The 16289-nt window shown below is 50.6% G+C and overlaps 1 protein-coding gene across 20 annotated transcripts in view; it reads right to left on the bottom strand.

The window, feature by feature from the left end:
- Nucleotides 1–16289, bottom strand: part of macf1a (microtubule actin crosslinking factor 1a) — a 152924-nt gene that overhangs the window by 86297 nt on the left and 50338 nt on the right. For 10 of the 20 annotated variants that reach the window (XM_037475136.2, XM_062558573.1, XM_062558570.1 and 7 more), the window contains exon 1: nucleotides 1939–5014. In XM_037475136.2, the coding sequence (XP_037331033.2) occupies nucleotides 1939–3114 (1176 nt within the window). In that variant the 5' untranslated portion in view covers nucleotides 3115–5014. Of the gene's footprint in view, nucleotides 1–1938; nucleotides 5015–8127; nucleotides 8221–8537; nucleotides 8616–9766; nucleotides 9887–10290; nucleotides 10381–13165; nucleotides 13228–16289 lie in introns of those variants that run through there. The other 10 variants (XM_062558578.1, XM_062558580.1, XM_062558584.1 and 7 more) reach the window with 3 other exon arrangements.

The raw sequence follows: 16289 nt of genomic DNA, 5'->3' as shown, positions 1-16289 counted from the left end.
CAAACACACACACAAACACCCACAGATTGGTTTTTAGGCAACGGCAGAGACTCCAGTGCTGCTGGGATTTATGACGAGCCCCCTACCCCCCGGCCCTGGACTGGCCCCCTTTTAGAAGTGGCCTCTTTGAAGTTTGTGGAGAGAGGAGGGAGAGCGAGGGATGGAGGGAACAAAACAAGGGGGAGATGTGAAGGGTTCTACCACCTTAAACAAAAGAAGCGAGTCCATAAACAGAAAGGGACGAAGGACAGATGACGAGGGAGGGGGGGGCCATGCTGGATAGCTTAGGAGGGGCGGGTATACGTGCACACTCGAGTGGTGCTAGGAATCCCCTCGAGGCTCGACAGGCCAGACGTCTGGCTGATGAATGCGCATTTCAAATCCCTCTTTATGCACAGACTTCACGAGCAGCCACACGCACGCCTTCCTACGGCTGATTAAAGCCCAGAGGGAGAAACCCCGTCCACCGTGTCAGTGTTTGGCTCTCATGACTCAGCAGCTGAGCCTCACACGCGTCACGTAGCACCGCATGGATGCACAGCCCGTACATCCCTACGCCGCTGCCGCAGCCGTCCTTAAGGGGGCTGGGGCGGGGGGGGGGGGGGCTGCAGCAGTCTCCAGCAGTGGAGGAACCCTCTCAGATCGTCGCTGCGAGTGAGCATCCTCGTCCCAAAAGCAGTGGGAAGCAGTGATACATTAGCACACTGCGGCGCGTCTGAGGCACGGCACCACGGGTGTTTAGGGACAATAGAGGTGGCCTGCGAGCCCCCGTTGTCCCAACGACTGACACTGAAACACACTGACGGACACCCAGTAACTCTTAACACGGTTTTCTGGTTTTCTTCAAAACAAAGTGTTCATTCTCACGGTGGGATGTGACGTCATGCTGCTCTATGCGCCGCGCCCCCCCCCCCCCCCTCACTGTTGTCTCTCTTCAGAGGCAGATCAATATTAGCAATAAATTGGAAAATATCACTGATGTACTTAGCCAATAAAGTATAGATGGATATATTCATCCAACCACACTATAGAAACAGAGGAGTAGATGTTTCCTCAAAGGGGCTGCTACCTTCAGCACTGCTTTGGTACCTACCACATGTCTGTGGCCCTGAGTCCAATACCAAGAGATGGCATTACATGTCTGTCAACATTCACGTTTCAGTTGGAAGCTTCACTTGGAGCAGTGACCCGTCTCTCACACAAACAAATACCCGTCTGTCTCTCACACCAACAGACGTCAGCTGTGGGCGAGTATCCGTGGTGTGAGGAAAACGACAAGCAACGGAAAGAGGTGACTGAGAGGAAAGTGGGGGGGGGGGGAATGCTGGAAGGAGGGACGGCCTGTGCGGCGTTGATTAGGCCCTGGGGCCGCTAGCAGAAAGAATGGAGACTTTCCAGAGCGGCTGATAACACACACACACACACACACGCACACACACGCACACACACACACGCACACACACACACCTATACACACAACTATAAATCTATTGTTTGGACTCAAACACCAAACATAATTTGCATATGAATTCTAGATATCTAGAGAAACTAAAGATCCCACCCAGCTATCCTGAACAAATCATTCATAGTTCAGCCTGACTGCTACTCAACAACCCAAAGGTATTTGATAATAAAGAGTAAGGTCATCTGCAAACGCAGGTTGAAGTCAAAGTTCATAGATTGCTTTATTCTCCCCTATCAGTATATATTCAGTGTTAATCGGGTCCCAAAGCAGTGAATCCATACAATTGAGAAGGAATGAGCCAAACAAGTATGCATTAGCAGAAGCGTTGCTGTGTTTATGTAGATTAAAAAGTTGATTAATCCCCAGGTTTCACACTGGATGACTGAACCACAACTTTTGCTGCCAACCAAGGCCCAGCGTGGTGGGCCCGGCCAGCACTTAGATGGGATGTGTGGAGTAAGGTGGAGGCAAACCTGTGGAAGGCCTCTCCCAGGCAGAGGACTCTCCACCATCGAGTCGAGCCTCTCCGATGAGCTGCTGGTCAGCCCTCCCCAGTCCGTCTGACTGGGGGTGGTGCCCGCCGTCTCTGGAGAGGTCTGCGGCAGGTCACTGGCGTAGCCCGACTCCCCCAGAGAGGCCCGCCCCTGTGGGCGGACAGGCGTGTCCAAGCTCAGACCCCCCCCCGCAGCAGTCTGCTGAAGAGGCCTTTGGTTCGGGGCTATGGGGAGACCCCCTGCAGACGTTTGGGCTCCACTTCTGTCCTCCTCAGACACTTGGACTTTGAGAATATTCCCTGTGACCGGGGAGGGGGCGAGGGGCTCTTTGCGCACCTCGCCATCACTTTGACCCCCCCACACCGGTGAGCCAAAGTCACTGGGGTACACCGTCCTCACCACGCACAGTTTGCCATCCACCTCACGGATATGGACCACACCTTTGTGCTCCCTCCCCGAGGGTGTCCGCCCCACTGCCACAGCTCCCTCCGGTCCGCCTCTGACCCCCCCCTCTCCGGCTTCTTCTCTCCTCATCTTCCCCCTGTCTTCTCTCTCCTTTTGTCGGAGGAGCCAAGGTTTCTCAAGGACCCCTTGGACCTTCTCCCTGACGCGACAGACCCGACCCCCCCCGGGGGTGGTGCTGCCCAGGGCTGGCGCGGTGCTGACCGGGGTGGTGCTCGTGGTTTGGCTCGGGATGCTGGAGACATCAATGATGCCGCTGACGGTGTCTTCCTCCCCAGGGAGGCAGAAGACCCCTCTCCAGGCCGGGCTGGGTTTGGGGGACACTTCAAGTGTCCCGTGGCCCCGTTGGCTGGGAGAGAGGGAGGAGAGGGGGGCGAGGGTACTGCTGTGCAGATTGCTTTTGGAATGAGTGGACCCGATGTCAGGCGGCGCTGGAAGACTCCCGGCTCTGCTGATGAATTCCAAGGTGTCGTCCAGTGCGACCCTCCCCTCGCCGTCGTCATGCTCCTCCCCCCTTTCGTCGGGCCCGCGGCGTCCTCGTCCCTCAACGTCACCCTGCTCCAACTCGCCTTTCCGGCCCTTCTTGCCCTTGTGCCTACGCCTGAAACGCAGACGCTTCTTTGGTGAATGTCGGGGGGCTCCAGCGGGGTCCCCCTCCCGAGGAGGCCTGACACAACCCATGGAGTTCCCCATGTCTTTGACAGATAACGGCGTACAAAGTAGAAAGCGCAGCGCATACGGGCAGTTAATCCATCACAAAGGGATGCTGCTCATTTGGGTTTCAGCATCATGTAAAGTTCACAAGGACAGTAGAGAGGAAACGTTCAGCCAGCTGGAAGTTAGGCAGAGCAGAGTTGTCTTTGGCAGCGTCCTGAGCCCAACCCAGTGATTGGAGACCGGGTTGCTATGAGGGGCGTGTCCTTCCTCTGTCCCTCGGGGCCCTGCAGCTTGCTGGATCATCGGCCTGTTTGTCCCCAGAAGACTTGCGGTTGCAGCCAAGGACACAGTTATGCCAGCAGAGCCACACAAGGGAGGACAGTAAGAGACATATCTGTCTGTCTGATTTATCACCAGGCCTTTGGCAGGTGAGCGGTTACCTGGTGGGGGGGGGGGTCAGGTGGGATAAGGAGTGTGCGCTCTGGTGCTATTCAGGATATTAGTGAAGCCTCAGCGGCTTCACAGTCTTTTCTCCCGCCATAACACAAGACGTTGGCCGTTGCTTCCAGGTTCCTCAGATTTGCAGCCGGGCTTTATCTACCCTCGGATCAGGCATGAATTAATGATGCCTCGCACCTACTGTGGTGATGGTCTCGCAGCCAAAGAGGGACGGAGGTAGGATCCGTAACGCGAGTCAGCCACACGGCAGAGATGGGCGGGAATCCCATCCGTGCCGGGGAGAGGGCGGGGGGGTGGCCTTAACGTGGAAGCCGGCGATATCCTCGTAGTGTCCCGTTCTGCCGAGGCAGCGCGGCGTGTGAGGGATGAGCGCAGTCAGCCGATACTGTGACAGCTTGTTAAATACTCAATCAGAGCTTTGGGCTTCCCGCCCCGATGCTTCTCCCGGTCATCCCCCCACGCTCCACCCTGGCCATTGAGCTGCCTCGAGTGACGCGACGATCCCTCCAGCCGGTGCGCGCTCCTTCTCTTAAGGGACTGATGATGATGTCAATATCTTTGGATCCAAAAATCGCCGCTGTTCCATTGGATATTGGCAGGTGGATGCGCGCCCTTTGCGGTGATCATGTGGGCCGCATACCTGTGGAATTAAACTCCTTGCAGTACGGAGAAGCCGCGGAAAGCAGCCGTGTGCCGTAGCGGGGGGGGGCGCCGCTCTGAATCTGGAGGCAGCCGAGCGCAGACAGCTCAGCATCGCATGCCTCTCCCCTGGATACCAAGGGCCAGAGTTGGCTAGAAATTGTGTTCCAGCGCAGTCCAATCACAAACCGCCCATGTCCTGCTGCCCCTCTGCCAGTTAATCAAGCATGCTTCCCCTCCATCAGGTGGTGCAGTGTGACGTCGCAGCAGCCCGACACAATCCACAGTTTGCAGGAGGCGGAAGGGAAAAGGCTCCTGTGCTTCTTGCTCTGCTTGGCTGTTCCTAACTCCTCACATCCACCTGATCTAATTAGGAAGAGGCACCTCTGGTAGCAGCCGGATCTCCACTGAGCCAGAGGAGGAGGAGAGGGGGACAAGACATGTCCTCTGCTTAGCTCAGGTCTCGTCAAGATCGGGCTTAAAGCGGCAGACCTGCTTCAGGTGCAGATGGGCGCCTCTGGAGCGGAGCCAAAAGGGATCGGCATGCGGGGAAGGGCAGCCTTGAGCTCTACGCGGCACGTCGGCGCTTATGTCCCCTTCGGGCGAGAGCAAAAACGCAGGGCGTCTCCGGTTAAAAGAAGACCGGAGCGTGGCAGGGTGGATCCGCCTCGCGCGGTGGAGGAAGGAGGAGAAGCGGCGAGTCTCGTCCCCGCAGAACGAGGTGAAGCAGACAGCTCCGGCGTCTGCAGGCAGCCTGTATTCAGCCCTCGCTCGAGATGCTTTTATCTACCCGGCCGCTGCAGCTTCACACGAGCTACTGCTCGGTCTCTCACTGGCACAATCCACCCCTCCCTGCTTGGCTCGCCTCCTCCTCCTATCCGCTGCCTCGTTACTCCTGCCTCTCTCTCGCTCGCTCTCTCTCGCTCTGTGAGTGAGCAGCTTGTATGCCACAAAAACACACACACACACACACACACACACCAAAAGCTTCCCTGAATGACAGCGAGCAGGAGAGAAATCGCAACTAAAGGCCGCCGAGTCTCTGCGACATTTTTGAGAAGCCAGTTTGCACTTGGATCTATTTCTCTCTTTTCCTTCCATCTGCCCATCAAGCTACAGGTTATGAATGGCTATGGGAATGTAGGAGAGGCGCAGGGTGAGGGAGGAAGGATAGACATTTTCGGGAATTAAGACAGTTGAAAAGGACACAAGAAAAACCAGAGCGGATGGATGAAGGGGGGGAGGGGGGGGTTTGATGGCAAACTGGGTGTTTTGCAGGAATTCCTGCATCGATGTGATAAGGTAACTGGATTTGACATCATCTAATCCACTGGATTACCCCAATACAGCTCTTTTCAATCAGATTTTCTAAACCTACAGACGATTAGTGCAGTGCTGAAACGATTATTAACGAATGGATTATCAGTCGGATCCGTCGTGCCAAACATTTTTTTTGTTCCCGATACTCAAACGGGGACATTTTCTGCTATCGGATAAACCAAATGGCCGGCAGACGTCATATTAAGTTTCGGGAACTTGTGATTCTGACAATATATAGATCAGAAAACGATCCAGAGATGAATCGCCAGTGGAAATAAAACCAGGTCTACAGACAGGAGGAATGAAGTGCTGTTGGAAAGCGGACACAAATTGAGATGCTTATTTCTTACATAAAAGCCTTCTGATTCGTAACTTCCGTCCCGCACCATAGCACACATTAAAAGGCCGGCTGGCAGCTCTTAAAGCCTCAGTAACATTCCTAAGCGCCATCAATGCGCATGTCAAACAGCAGAGCACTAAAGATGTATGAACTCGTGGTACTTAAAGTAAGTGCTTACTGTTTGGTGAATGCTTTCAGAGAGACGGTTATGGATGGAGACCCCGAACAGGCGGGGGGAGCGATAATAATCCATCTTCTTTCATTAACCAAAAGAGAACACACACACACACACACACACACACACACACACACAGACAGGCACGAGCCGCTGGAGTCAAGGCACTGATCAGGCCCTCACTGACAACCAAAGACATCACGAGACACAACTGCTGCACGACTTTCAGAAGCTCTTTCAATCAAATGTCTAGCAGCTCTCTTGACAGTAATCTGCTCTAAAGCATAGTTATTGATCTTTACATTTAAATTATTATAATCAGAAATCTTTTTTAATCAAATGGCTTTGATTGCTGCTAAAAAAGGAAGAAATTATGGCATCATGTAATGGCAAACACTACAGAAGCCCTAAATGGCAAATGAGGAGAAAATATCGGGTTATCCTCAACTGTCTGTTGTTGTTGTTGTTGTTGTTGTTGTACCCGTGTTGGCCACAAGAGGCAGAATGCACCACGACCTGAAGATTTTAATTTACACACGTCATGCCCTCCTTGCGTTTGGAGTGCATGACATTTTTCTACTTACGTGGTAGAAAATGGATTGAAAACAATGAAAACAAAATCTATTCCGGCTAAACTTTTCACCTGTTCTTAAATCATGAACCACGGAAAGCTAAAAAAATGAGCACTAAAAGGGGGACCCGGGGCAGCTGAATCCACCTGCGGGCCCGTCACAGGAACGCTGATGAACTACTCCGTGGAAGACAGCTGCTCCCTCTTTGACACAGCGAGCTAACTGGTGCCACCAGCTGGTGAACTACAGCGAGGCATGAATGGAGAGTAGTGGGATCTGAGTCCCTACGATGACCAACATGTACAAGTGTGAATGATGTTGGTCAAAGCATCTCACTGCTGTCAACTGCCACTCTTTTAAAAGAAGCTAGAACGTCTGCCTTTACAATTGTGTGATGTGCTGAGTTACTCGTTGGTACGTTTCAAGGAACGACTTCATCATCTCACCCTCATCATCTCACCCTCATCACTCGGGGATGAATAATGTGGATGTATAAGATAAAATATAATATAAGATTTATCTATTCGAGTTACATATCTTGTGAATATTGGTGGCTGCTTCAGGATAAACATAATAATAATCCAGTACAAACATGTGCCTCTCTCAATTAATATTTTATATTGTTATTATTATAAAAAGCATATATTTCCTTAATTTTACTGCACTGAATCTAATGCACAAATGAGCAGTATTCTAATATATTTGTAGCTAAATCTAACCTATATATTACACAGAGTATATACTGTATATTGAACCACAACCATCCCTTTACAGTAATAATTGTCTCACCACTACACGCTGCAGGGACTCAGAGCTCTCTGCTGTGTCATCGCATGAACCCGCTCAACTCTGGCAACTTTAAATTCCCTTTTTTCACATCATTTCCATCGTTCCTATATGTGCAGAATTTCAATCCTCGCAGCTTGTTGCAGCCGCGGCCCTGTCCACTTTAATTTGGGTCAGTCCTCTACTCCCATCCTCCTGCATCACTTCATCCCTCCACTTTCTCTCTGCTTAACACATTGTTCTGCTGAGTCATGGCCAGTGAAACGGCTGCCAGGGTGTCACGCACTACCGTTTCCACGGTAACCAGCTGGAAGTGTCACCTTGGCACAGGTCACATAGCAGCACAACCTACTGGTCAACCACAGCAACTACACTGGTGCGTGAGTTTCTCTGACATCATCGGGAGAAAAAAAAAAGGTCATTGGACGCTCAGAATGTTTTTGTATTCATCCGTGTTTGCCTGCCATGCATGACTGGGTCCCAGCCATAACCGATCTCAAATGCAATTACAACCTTGACTGCAGGCCACATCTCGTTCCACATCTGGACCTGACAGAACACGCTAATGACTGAGAACACACTGAGGCAAAGACTACAATGAGGACATTTCTATTCAGCTACGACTTATTCAAATAGAAAAGTTAGAAGAGTTATGTTCAAGTTGTTCGGACAGAATGAATTATAGAGATAGAAATAATGAAACGAGTCCCAGAAGACGTAGCTGGAAGCTACAGAGCAGCATGTGAAAGGGCACAGACCTGGAAGTGAAGGATGATGGTCCAGATGAGACCCAGCGTCAGCTTGGGGTTCCCGTCGGTGATGTCATCGTTCCTGATGTTCACAAGCTTGACCTGAAAAAGGGAAAACATTTTTTTGTAAATTGGTTTCCCAGAAAAAATACTTAAATCAAAATATCCGCTTTAATTCCAGTAAATAGTTTACCCATAAAGTAGTACTTTGAATCACTACCAGTATCCAAATGAGCCAGATTGGACCCATAACCAAACATCACAACCTTTGCTCACCAAGTGAATATGTCTCATTTCAAAGTGTTTTCAATCACTAGCTTTTGACGCTAAGTGAAAATCTAAAAGTGGTTTATTCACACACTTCACCAATAGCACTGGGGTTTTGTTAGACCATGCCGCCTGTCCGTTGGTGTGCATACCTGTCTCTGTTTGAGGAAGTCCAGCGCTATTTGGACATTCTGCAGTCGATGAAATCTCATGCGTCCCTTTTCTCTGGGCTGGACAAATCAACAGAGGAGAAAAATAATGAGCAAAGTCAACAAATGCTTCAAGTCCCCTTATTGTTTTTAGTAATGCAAAAGCAGGAGGCAGCTGTGAGTGCAAATAAAAGTTGAATTCAATCCACAGTACAGTGCAGTAAAAGGTCAGCGCTTGTGTAGACATGAGATGGACCTCTCCTCCTTTGGGAGGAGCAAACTTCCCCAAACCATGCTGCTTTAGAATGAATAAAGGAATACTTCAAATTAGTCCATAACTCTCCTTTATCCAGCAAAACGATTTAAAAATCCCATGGATATAGTGTGAAAAGAGAAGAAGAAACAAATACACACACACGTTGCAAAAAGTACATGAGTGCAGGATGCAGGTTCACACTGAGCTGGTAAGTCATCACATCAGCAAGACTGAGAGGAGAGGGGGGTGATGAGAGGAGAGGAGAGGGAGGTGATGAGAGGAGAGGAGAGGAGAGGGAGGTGAGGAGAGGAGAGGGAGGTGATGAGAGGAGAGGAGAGGAGAGGGGGGGTGAAGATAGGAGAGAGGGAGGTGATGAGAGGAGAAGAGGGGGGGTGAGAGGAGAGGGAGGTGATGAGAGGAGAAGAGGGGGGGTGAGAGGAGAGGAGAGTGTGTTTATATGATATATTCATCAGGACAGGCGGAGCGGCTGCGGTCCCTGGTCCATTTGGTACCGGGCCACACAGAAAGTATACCAAGTATATTTTGAAAAACTATTCTCTTCCAAATTCAGGTGCTTGTACCACTTGACACATTCACTAAGAGTCACATTTTGTTGTGTTTATCCGGCACACCGTCTGCGAAAGAATTTTCATGAAACCAGTCTATGAAGCAAAAAAAGGTATAAATGACTAAGTAAAGGATTTGTTTACAATACTTTAGGAATATGTTGGAATTTTCCTATTTATGCCTTATGAACCAATGATGTTGCTGCACTTGACGGTGTCCAAAAGTCCAAATTACAGCCTCAATAAGGAACATGTAGTTACATTGCAGCATCAATGATGTTGTGTGCAGCCCAGTGTGCTGGTTAGAAACCATGCAGCCTCACAGCTCTACCTATGTGTGGCTGAAAGGTCAGAGGTCACAAGTGAGAGAGTGAGCAGGGGACGGGGAAGAGGCTTTCACTCAAACATACTCCCTGAGCTCCTTCCTCCTGCTGCTGCTGCTGCTGTTGCTCAATCTCGCCTCCCAGCAAGATGAGAGGAGGGGCCCGCGAGGCGTACGCCCTTTTCAATGAAGGGCCGCTCTTCTGTTGCTATGGTAACAGACAGGGGGAGGAAAAGGGAGGCAGAAAGTAATGGAAGAGGACATGTGGTGACAAAATGAAAGAGGGCAGGAGTAAAAGGAGGGATGGAAGGGATAAAAGTACCAAAACTGCAGAAACAATAAGGATGAAAAGGTCACAAAGGCTGATGGAGGTGACATGGGGAGAAAGGAGCAGCAGGGTGATGCTGTGTGGCCATACGCAGACCAAAGTCAGCCTCATCAGGCTCTCGCATCACCTCGCCGGGGGATGTGAGACGGGACACCGGGCTCAAGCCGCTGCCAGGCAGGGAGGGTTTTTTCTTTTTTTACACAGAGAGCACTGGGCATTGTGTAGGCTGTAGTGTGTGTGTGTGTGTGTGTGTGTGTGTGTGAGAAAGAGAGGGGAATCCTTACCAGGGTGACTCCAGAGAGGACCTCCAGAAGGGAAATCAGGTTGTGTCCATCCCTCAGGTCCTCGTACAGGTCTGTGATGTGCTTCCTCACCTGAGCGAAGAGGTAGGAAAAAGGAGGTGAGGTGAGAAGGAATGAAGGGAGGACAAACACCAATCATCGCCTTTGTTGACATCCGCAGAGCGGACGGCCCCGTAGCTGACGGAGGCTGTGCGTCGTCAGCGGTGACGCAGCAGGCGGGTCAGCATCTGTGAAGGGTTCGTTTGAGAGTGGGACACTCGGGGAGACAGAAGTGACACAAGGAATAAATCCACACGCAGTCCGTCTCACATCATGTTAGCAGCTTTCACATGTTCATCAGGGGATTGCTTTGACAGCATCATACTGTAGTTTTCCTATATTTTATGTGAGTTAATGATCTTTGGACTTAAACGTCTAATTGTATGATCTAAATACATTGATTTAGTTTGTGAGAGCTTTTTTTCAACAAAACCAACTAGAAGAACAAGTAAGTTTCTACAGAGATTTGAATAAGCCATGAAAGCAGACAGCTACCGGGTATCTTCGGTTTTAATTCGGTTCTAGACTACTTTCCCCTAGTCATAAGACAAAAAAACCCCCAAAATGACAAAAAAAGAGACATAATATACCCAATTAAACCATCGTCTCCTCCTACAGATCCAACCAGGCCACATTTGCACACGACGTCCTGGCCTCACGCAAACTAACACGATCACTACCGCATTTCTCCACAGGAGGGCAAAATCGTCACAAGAGCAGGCAGAAGGTCTTGACTGTCCAGCTCAGTCATGAAACAGCAAATACTAAAAACAATCTAACAAACAACACACTCCCCAACGGGACCTGGATCCATTTCTGGTTTCGACCCTAAGCTCCAAAAGTATCAGTGTCCCTCCACTTGTCCTCAATAACCCCCTTTCTTACTCTCCCTCCTCCCTCCATCACACTCACACCCTCCTGTTAAGGTCGACCTCGGCTATCTGGGCTTTATTTAGACGACGGGAACAAAGTGCTTGTGTCTGGTTCTGGTTTGGCTGGATGAGGTGGTTCCTCTCCAGTTTACTGGAAGCACATCCCTCGGACTTAATATCACTTGGGCCATGTGCACCTTTCTATCTGTGGCTCTTTATCTTCACCCCCCCCCACCCCCCTGCTGTCTTATGAGCTTAGGTTCCATTCCGTCTTTCTTGCTTAATCTCTCCTCCCTATCAGCCTCTGTTGCGTTCCCCTGTTTTCTCCCCGCCGACGGGGCGGAGCTGTGCAGACTCGACAGTGCTGGCAACGAGTCGCCCGACGATGTAGGCCTCATCAGTCTATTCCAGAGTGGTTTGGACATAACCCTCTGTCTGATGCATTTGTTCCATTTCCTGACAGCAGATGGGAGGTATTTGCCCCCTTTAGAATGCTATCCATGTTTCCTCCTCCCAGCATTCCCTTCGTCTCACCCTCCCTCGATCACTGCGACAGTAAAAGGGCAGCGCTCCGGTGATAATGTATCTGTGTGAATAAATAAAATGTGGACGGACTACAGGGACGTCCACGTTGGGACGACTATGCCGTGATGAGGAACCAACACATTTTGGGGCGTTCTGTCTTACAAGTGGACCTAAACCGTCTGTCGAATCATCTGCTCCACGGCAGTACAGAGCAGTAAAAACAAATCAGATGAATGGCAGCAACATTCCCAGATTCCTCTCTGACCCACATCCACAGCCAGCGGATGGAGGGTCACGTTCCATGTGGCCACAGTGGCTCCTGAGCTATGGGGTCAGATCACGTGACTAATACTGTACTTTATGGACATCTGTCTCAGTGTGTGTGCACACATGTTGGCTCGTAACTGTGAAGGCCACAGAGGTTGATCTTAACGAGCAGAGTGCTTTTTTTTTTTTTTAACAGTGGTGACGTGATGCAGCCGCTCGCTGAGATTTGCTTTGTCCTGTTGATTCTTTTTAGCGAAGCCATTGCATCATTCTATGCTCTGCTTTCCGTCGGGCCACATTTAGTTCACTCACCACTTCACTGCTAAACATGATGACGGTCCTTTCTGACCAAATGCCTCAGTGGGGATATAGAGGCGAAATTGTAGGGTTGACCGTGTAGATACAATGACTAAGAAAAAGGAAACCGCTACAACAGTCTGGTTTGTTCCATTACTATAATTCAGCCTGTAATGTACTTCTGCTAAACCATCACTGACTGATACTATGCATTGAATGTGGACAAAGTAAAGTGCACTCAGACATTATTCCAACAGTGGTAAAGCGACTGCTATACGTGTAGATAGAAACACTTCTATGAAGCGAATATTCTGCAGTAAAGAGATGCTAATGCGTATGTAGAAGCACCCGGGGGAGCTGGACATGATGGGGACATGTCGGAGACTTCTCAGCTTTTTCATTTGTCTTTTTGTTTTTTAACAAAAGCCCCCCCCTTAAAAACCACATGAAGGTAACTTTGGGTATTATGGGGGAAGAGCAGCTCCGTGTGGGAGGGATGGGTATCTATTTGAATCTATTTATCTATATCTATTTGAAGTAGAACTCAAATCAAGTGCTCCATTGCTATCAGTCGGTTTAAGAGCACTAGTATGGGGGCTAATATTGTGCTCAGTGGGAATGAGTAGCGCATTAAAATCCATCTCAGCCATGTCTCCAAGACACGTCGCGTATCCCAATAAACTCACAATGCAGTCACATGACTCGATACTTCCCCCTCTATTGACTTTAAATCTTGGAGAAGCAATAGCAGGCAACGTAGAACATGGTTTTTGACATATCACTGTGCCTCTTTGAGACATAAATGTGATAGAAGCGGTATTCCTTCGATGTGCGTACATCTCTTGGGTGATACGTACCTTGATGACATGCTTGTTCACCCACTTGGTGAAGGTTTTCTTCTGCACCCGGTCACGCTCATCTGCAGCACAAGAAGCACAGAGAGAGGACGGGGGTTAATGACAGGACCCAACAAAACCCAGCATGATGCCTCCACTCGGGTATAAAGAGGACCAGGTCTCACTCTCACTCTCTCAAACACGTACACACACACACGTACACACACACAGTCCATCACAGTCGGCTAAAGACTCCCCCCGGGGACAGTTAACAATGATGGCATGGATTAGTAGCTGCTTGTATTAGATTACTTTCCCTCTAAGCCTCTTAGACGCAGACTTCCTTTTATTTTCTTCATAAAACAGAACGAATGTAACTGGATACAACTCACTCATGCGTATGGTCACTCTGAGGAGGACTCGGTCATCTTCACGATGTAAGAGACACTGCGAAGGTTAAGTTCACACACCGTTTGTCCCTCTGGTCCCTCTCCTCAACAGCAGTCTTTACTAGGACTCACCTCCATGATAACAGATCTATTGTTTTTACTGTCCTCTCTATACTGCAGAGCCCCCCCACCCCCTCCTCCACCGGAAGTGTCAACCTCTCCCTCCATCTGCCGCCACTGCCTCCAGTGGAGTGCGAGCTGCAGAGAGGCAGAGCTCCAAGGCCGGAGGAGAGAGGCCGACCCGGCCAGGAATAGAGCCTGATGCTGGGCCACGACTGTGTTATCTCTCTGCCCCTCCCCCACGCCACCCCCACCACCACCTCTTCCTCCACACCAGCAGAGCCTCTCTTCCTATCCTGCTGCTCCCGTCAGGGAGAGAACGCCGCTGTGGTGAGTATCTGACTTCCTGCTGACTCTCTAACGCGAGGGAAACCAAACGCAGCGTGTGAGCAGTGCACAGTGCACTCGGCCATTCCCCACTCTATGGGTACCCATCCTCCATAAAAATAAAAATGGCTTCTTCTTGTTCAAATTCAAATCCATATTTACAATTACAGGTCGCAAGTGACCCCCCGAGGCGAAAAAAAAAAATATGTTTTAGCCGCTACAAAAAGTGTAGTAAAATGAAACAATTATTCATCATTTCGAGACACGAGGCTCATTGAAAGACGATTGTTTCCCGCCGTTTGTGAGACAGCCAATCAGAGAACAGCGTGCTGCAGGTGCCTTCCCCTCCTGCCACCTGTTGGTAAGGTTGCCATGGAGAAGAAGTATGCCAGAGCGGCCATGCGGAGAGTTAAACATATCACTTCCTCCTTCGAAGACAACTGGATACACACACACACACACACACACACACACACACACACTCAGTTTACATAGAGGGCAAGGCCTCAAGGCAAAGAACACGTATTTCAACATGCTTTTCTTGCAAAATAGTTTCACTACAACACGCCTCGTTTCCCAAACTCGCTAAACTCGGGTAGCTTAGCTAGTTAGCCTGTAGGAAACACACACACACACACACACGTAAATCAATTCATGTAGGCGGGCTGATGAGGCGATAAATCCAGTAATATTCTTATAAGCGCAGACATTGGAGGAGAGGAGGCGTGCAAGTGACAGCCACGGGCAGGCGCTCATTCATTTACAATGGAGGGCGTTGTTACACACAGACACACTTGCACCCTTACCCCGCTTCCCTAACACAGCAGAACACACACACACACACACACACACACACACACACTTTGCCCTGCCACCAATGATTGACAGAGACCACATTAAGTGTCGTCACCGGTGTGTACGCACAAAGAGGAACTGTTGGAACACAGTGAAACACGTGCTGCACACTGGCAGCATGTAAACAACGACACACACACACACACACACACACAGAGAGACAGACCTGCACAGCACATGAGCGAGTACAGGTGAGCGTTGAGCAGACACTCGTCCCTGTAGTCCGTCCACATTCTCCTCCGCTCAGGGCCTCATTCTGACGCCCGCGTTGTAAATAATCCCCGATGGAAGCCGGATATTTTTAGCAGTCGGACGTGTTTGGAGCGAGGAGCAGCAGCAGGTACGACCGCTTCTCCAGTCAGCGGCCCTCCTCCCGCTGTGTGCTTCACACGTTCCCTCTGCACCTCAAACCCTCGCTGCCATGTCAGCCTCTCCCCCCCCCCCGCGCCGGCCTTCTCCCTCCCTCTGCTCCGCTCTCTCCCAGCTGCTCTCACACACGTGTGTGTGTGTGTGTGTGTCAGCAGGCAGCTCCTCCCCTCAGTTGGATTTCCTCGCCAGGCAGCAGCGCTCTGCTGGCTCTCCGTTTCCAGGCCAGCGCTCAGACTGCAGCTGACGCGCTCTGCAGAGCTGCGGGCTCTGCTCTGTGTGTGTCCAACCCCCCCCACTCCCTATGCGTAGGTAAGTAACCCGGTCCACAGGGACGGGGCAGAACGAGGACGTAGCTTGCAAACTATTTTCTTTTCATGTCCCGAGCCAATCCATTAGAGGTGATGTAATACGCTTGCGAGTCCACTCCACATGCCGGAGAAATCCTCATCAAACATGTAAGTATGGCATCTTTTAGTTCAACACGACGCTCTACTGCCTCCAGCTGACGGGAGCCGGGCGCAGCACCTCCTCCGCTTCCTCGTCTGCCCTCGCGTTTCCTTTCCTTGGGGGTGAAAACGTTTCCGTCATCCGGGGGCAACAAGCATCCTCTCTGAGCTCGAAGCGGACAGCAGGGGGGCACGGGCCCGAGACTTTAGTCTCATCAGGACGGGGAGGGACAGAGACAGAGAGGCCTGTGACGTCGTGTCATTTAATAAGGGAAGGACAGGCAGGCCAGAGCGGAGACGTCGGTCTCGTTAGCGCATGCGTCTCGTGTTTTTCACAGCAGAGATGGGAGCTGACATAATGAGGGACAGTTCTGGCCCGGGTCCAGACTCGGGTCCTCAGGCAGACACCATGGGCAGTCAGCACTGAGGCCGCCCCGGCTGAAGGACGCGTCCCCGTCTCTCTCCCCTCGCTGACAGCCTCAAGCCAACATTTTTCAGACCGCTCTCTTCTCACTTGTGTCTCAAAATAGCTGCAGAGTCAGCGCCGGCGCAGTTTAGGAATTTTGCTACGTCATCTTTGTTTGAAAAGAAGTCCAAACAGCTCTGCTGATGCCTGTGAAGGTCACGTGACAGCAGGTG

The sequence above is a fragment of the Pungitius pungitius genome, chromosome 17 (genome assembly GCF_949316345.1).
Source record: "Pungitius pungitius chromosome 17, fPunPun2.1, whole genome shotgun sequence".
NCBI lineage: Eukaryota > Metazoa > Chordata > Actinopteri > Perciformes > Gasterosteidae > Pungitius > Pungitius pungitius.
Note: the sequence above shows the minus strand (reverse complement) of the source record. Positions and strands in the feature narration are given on the sequence as shown.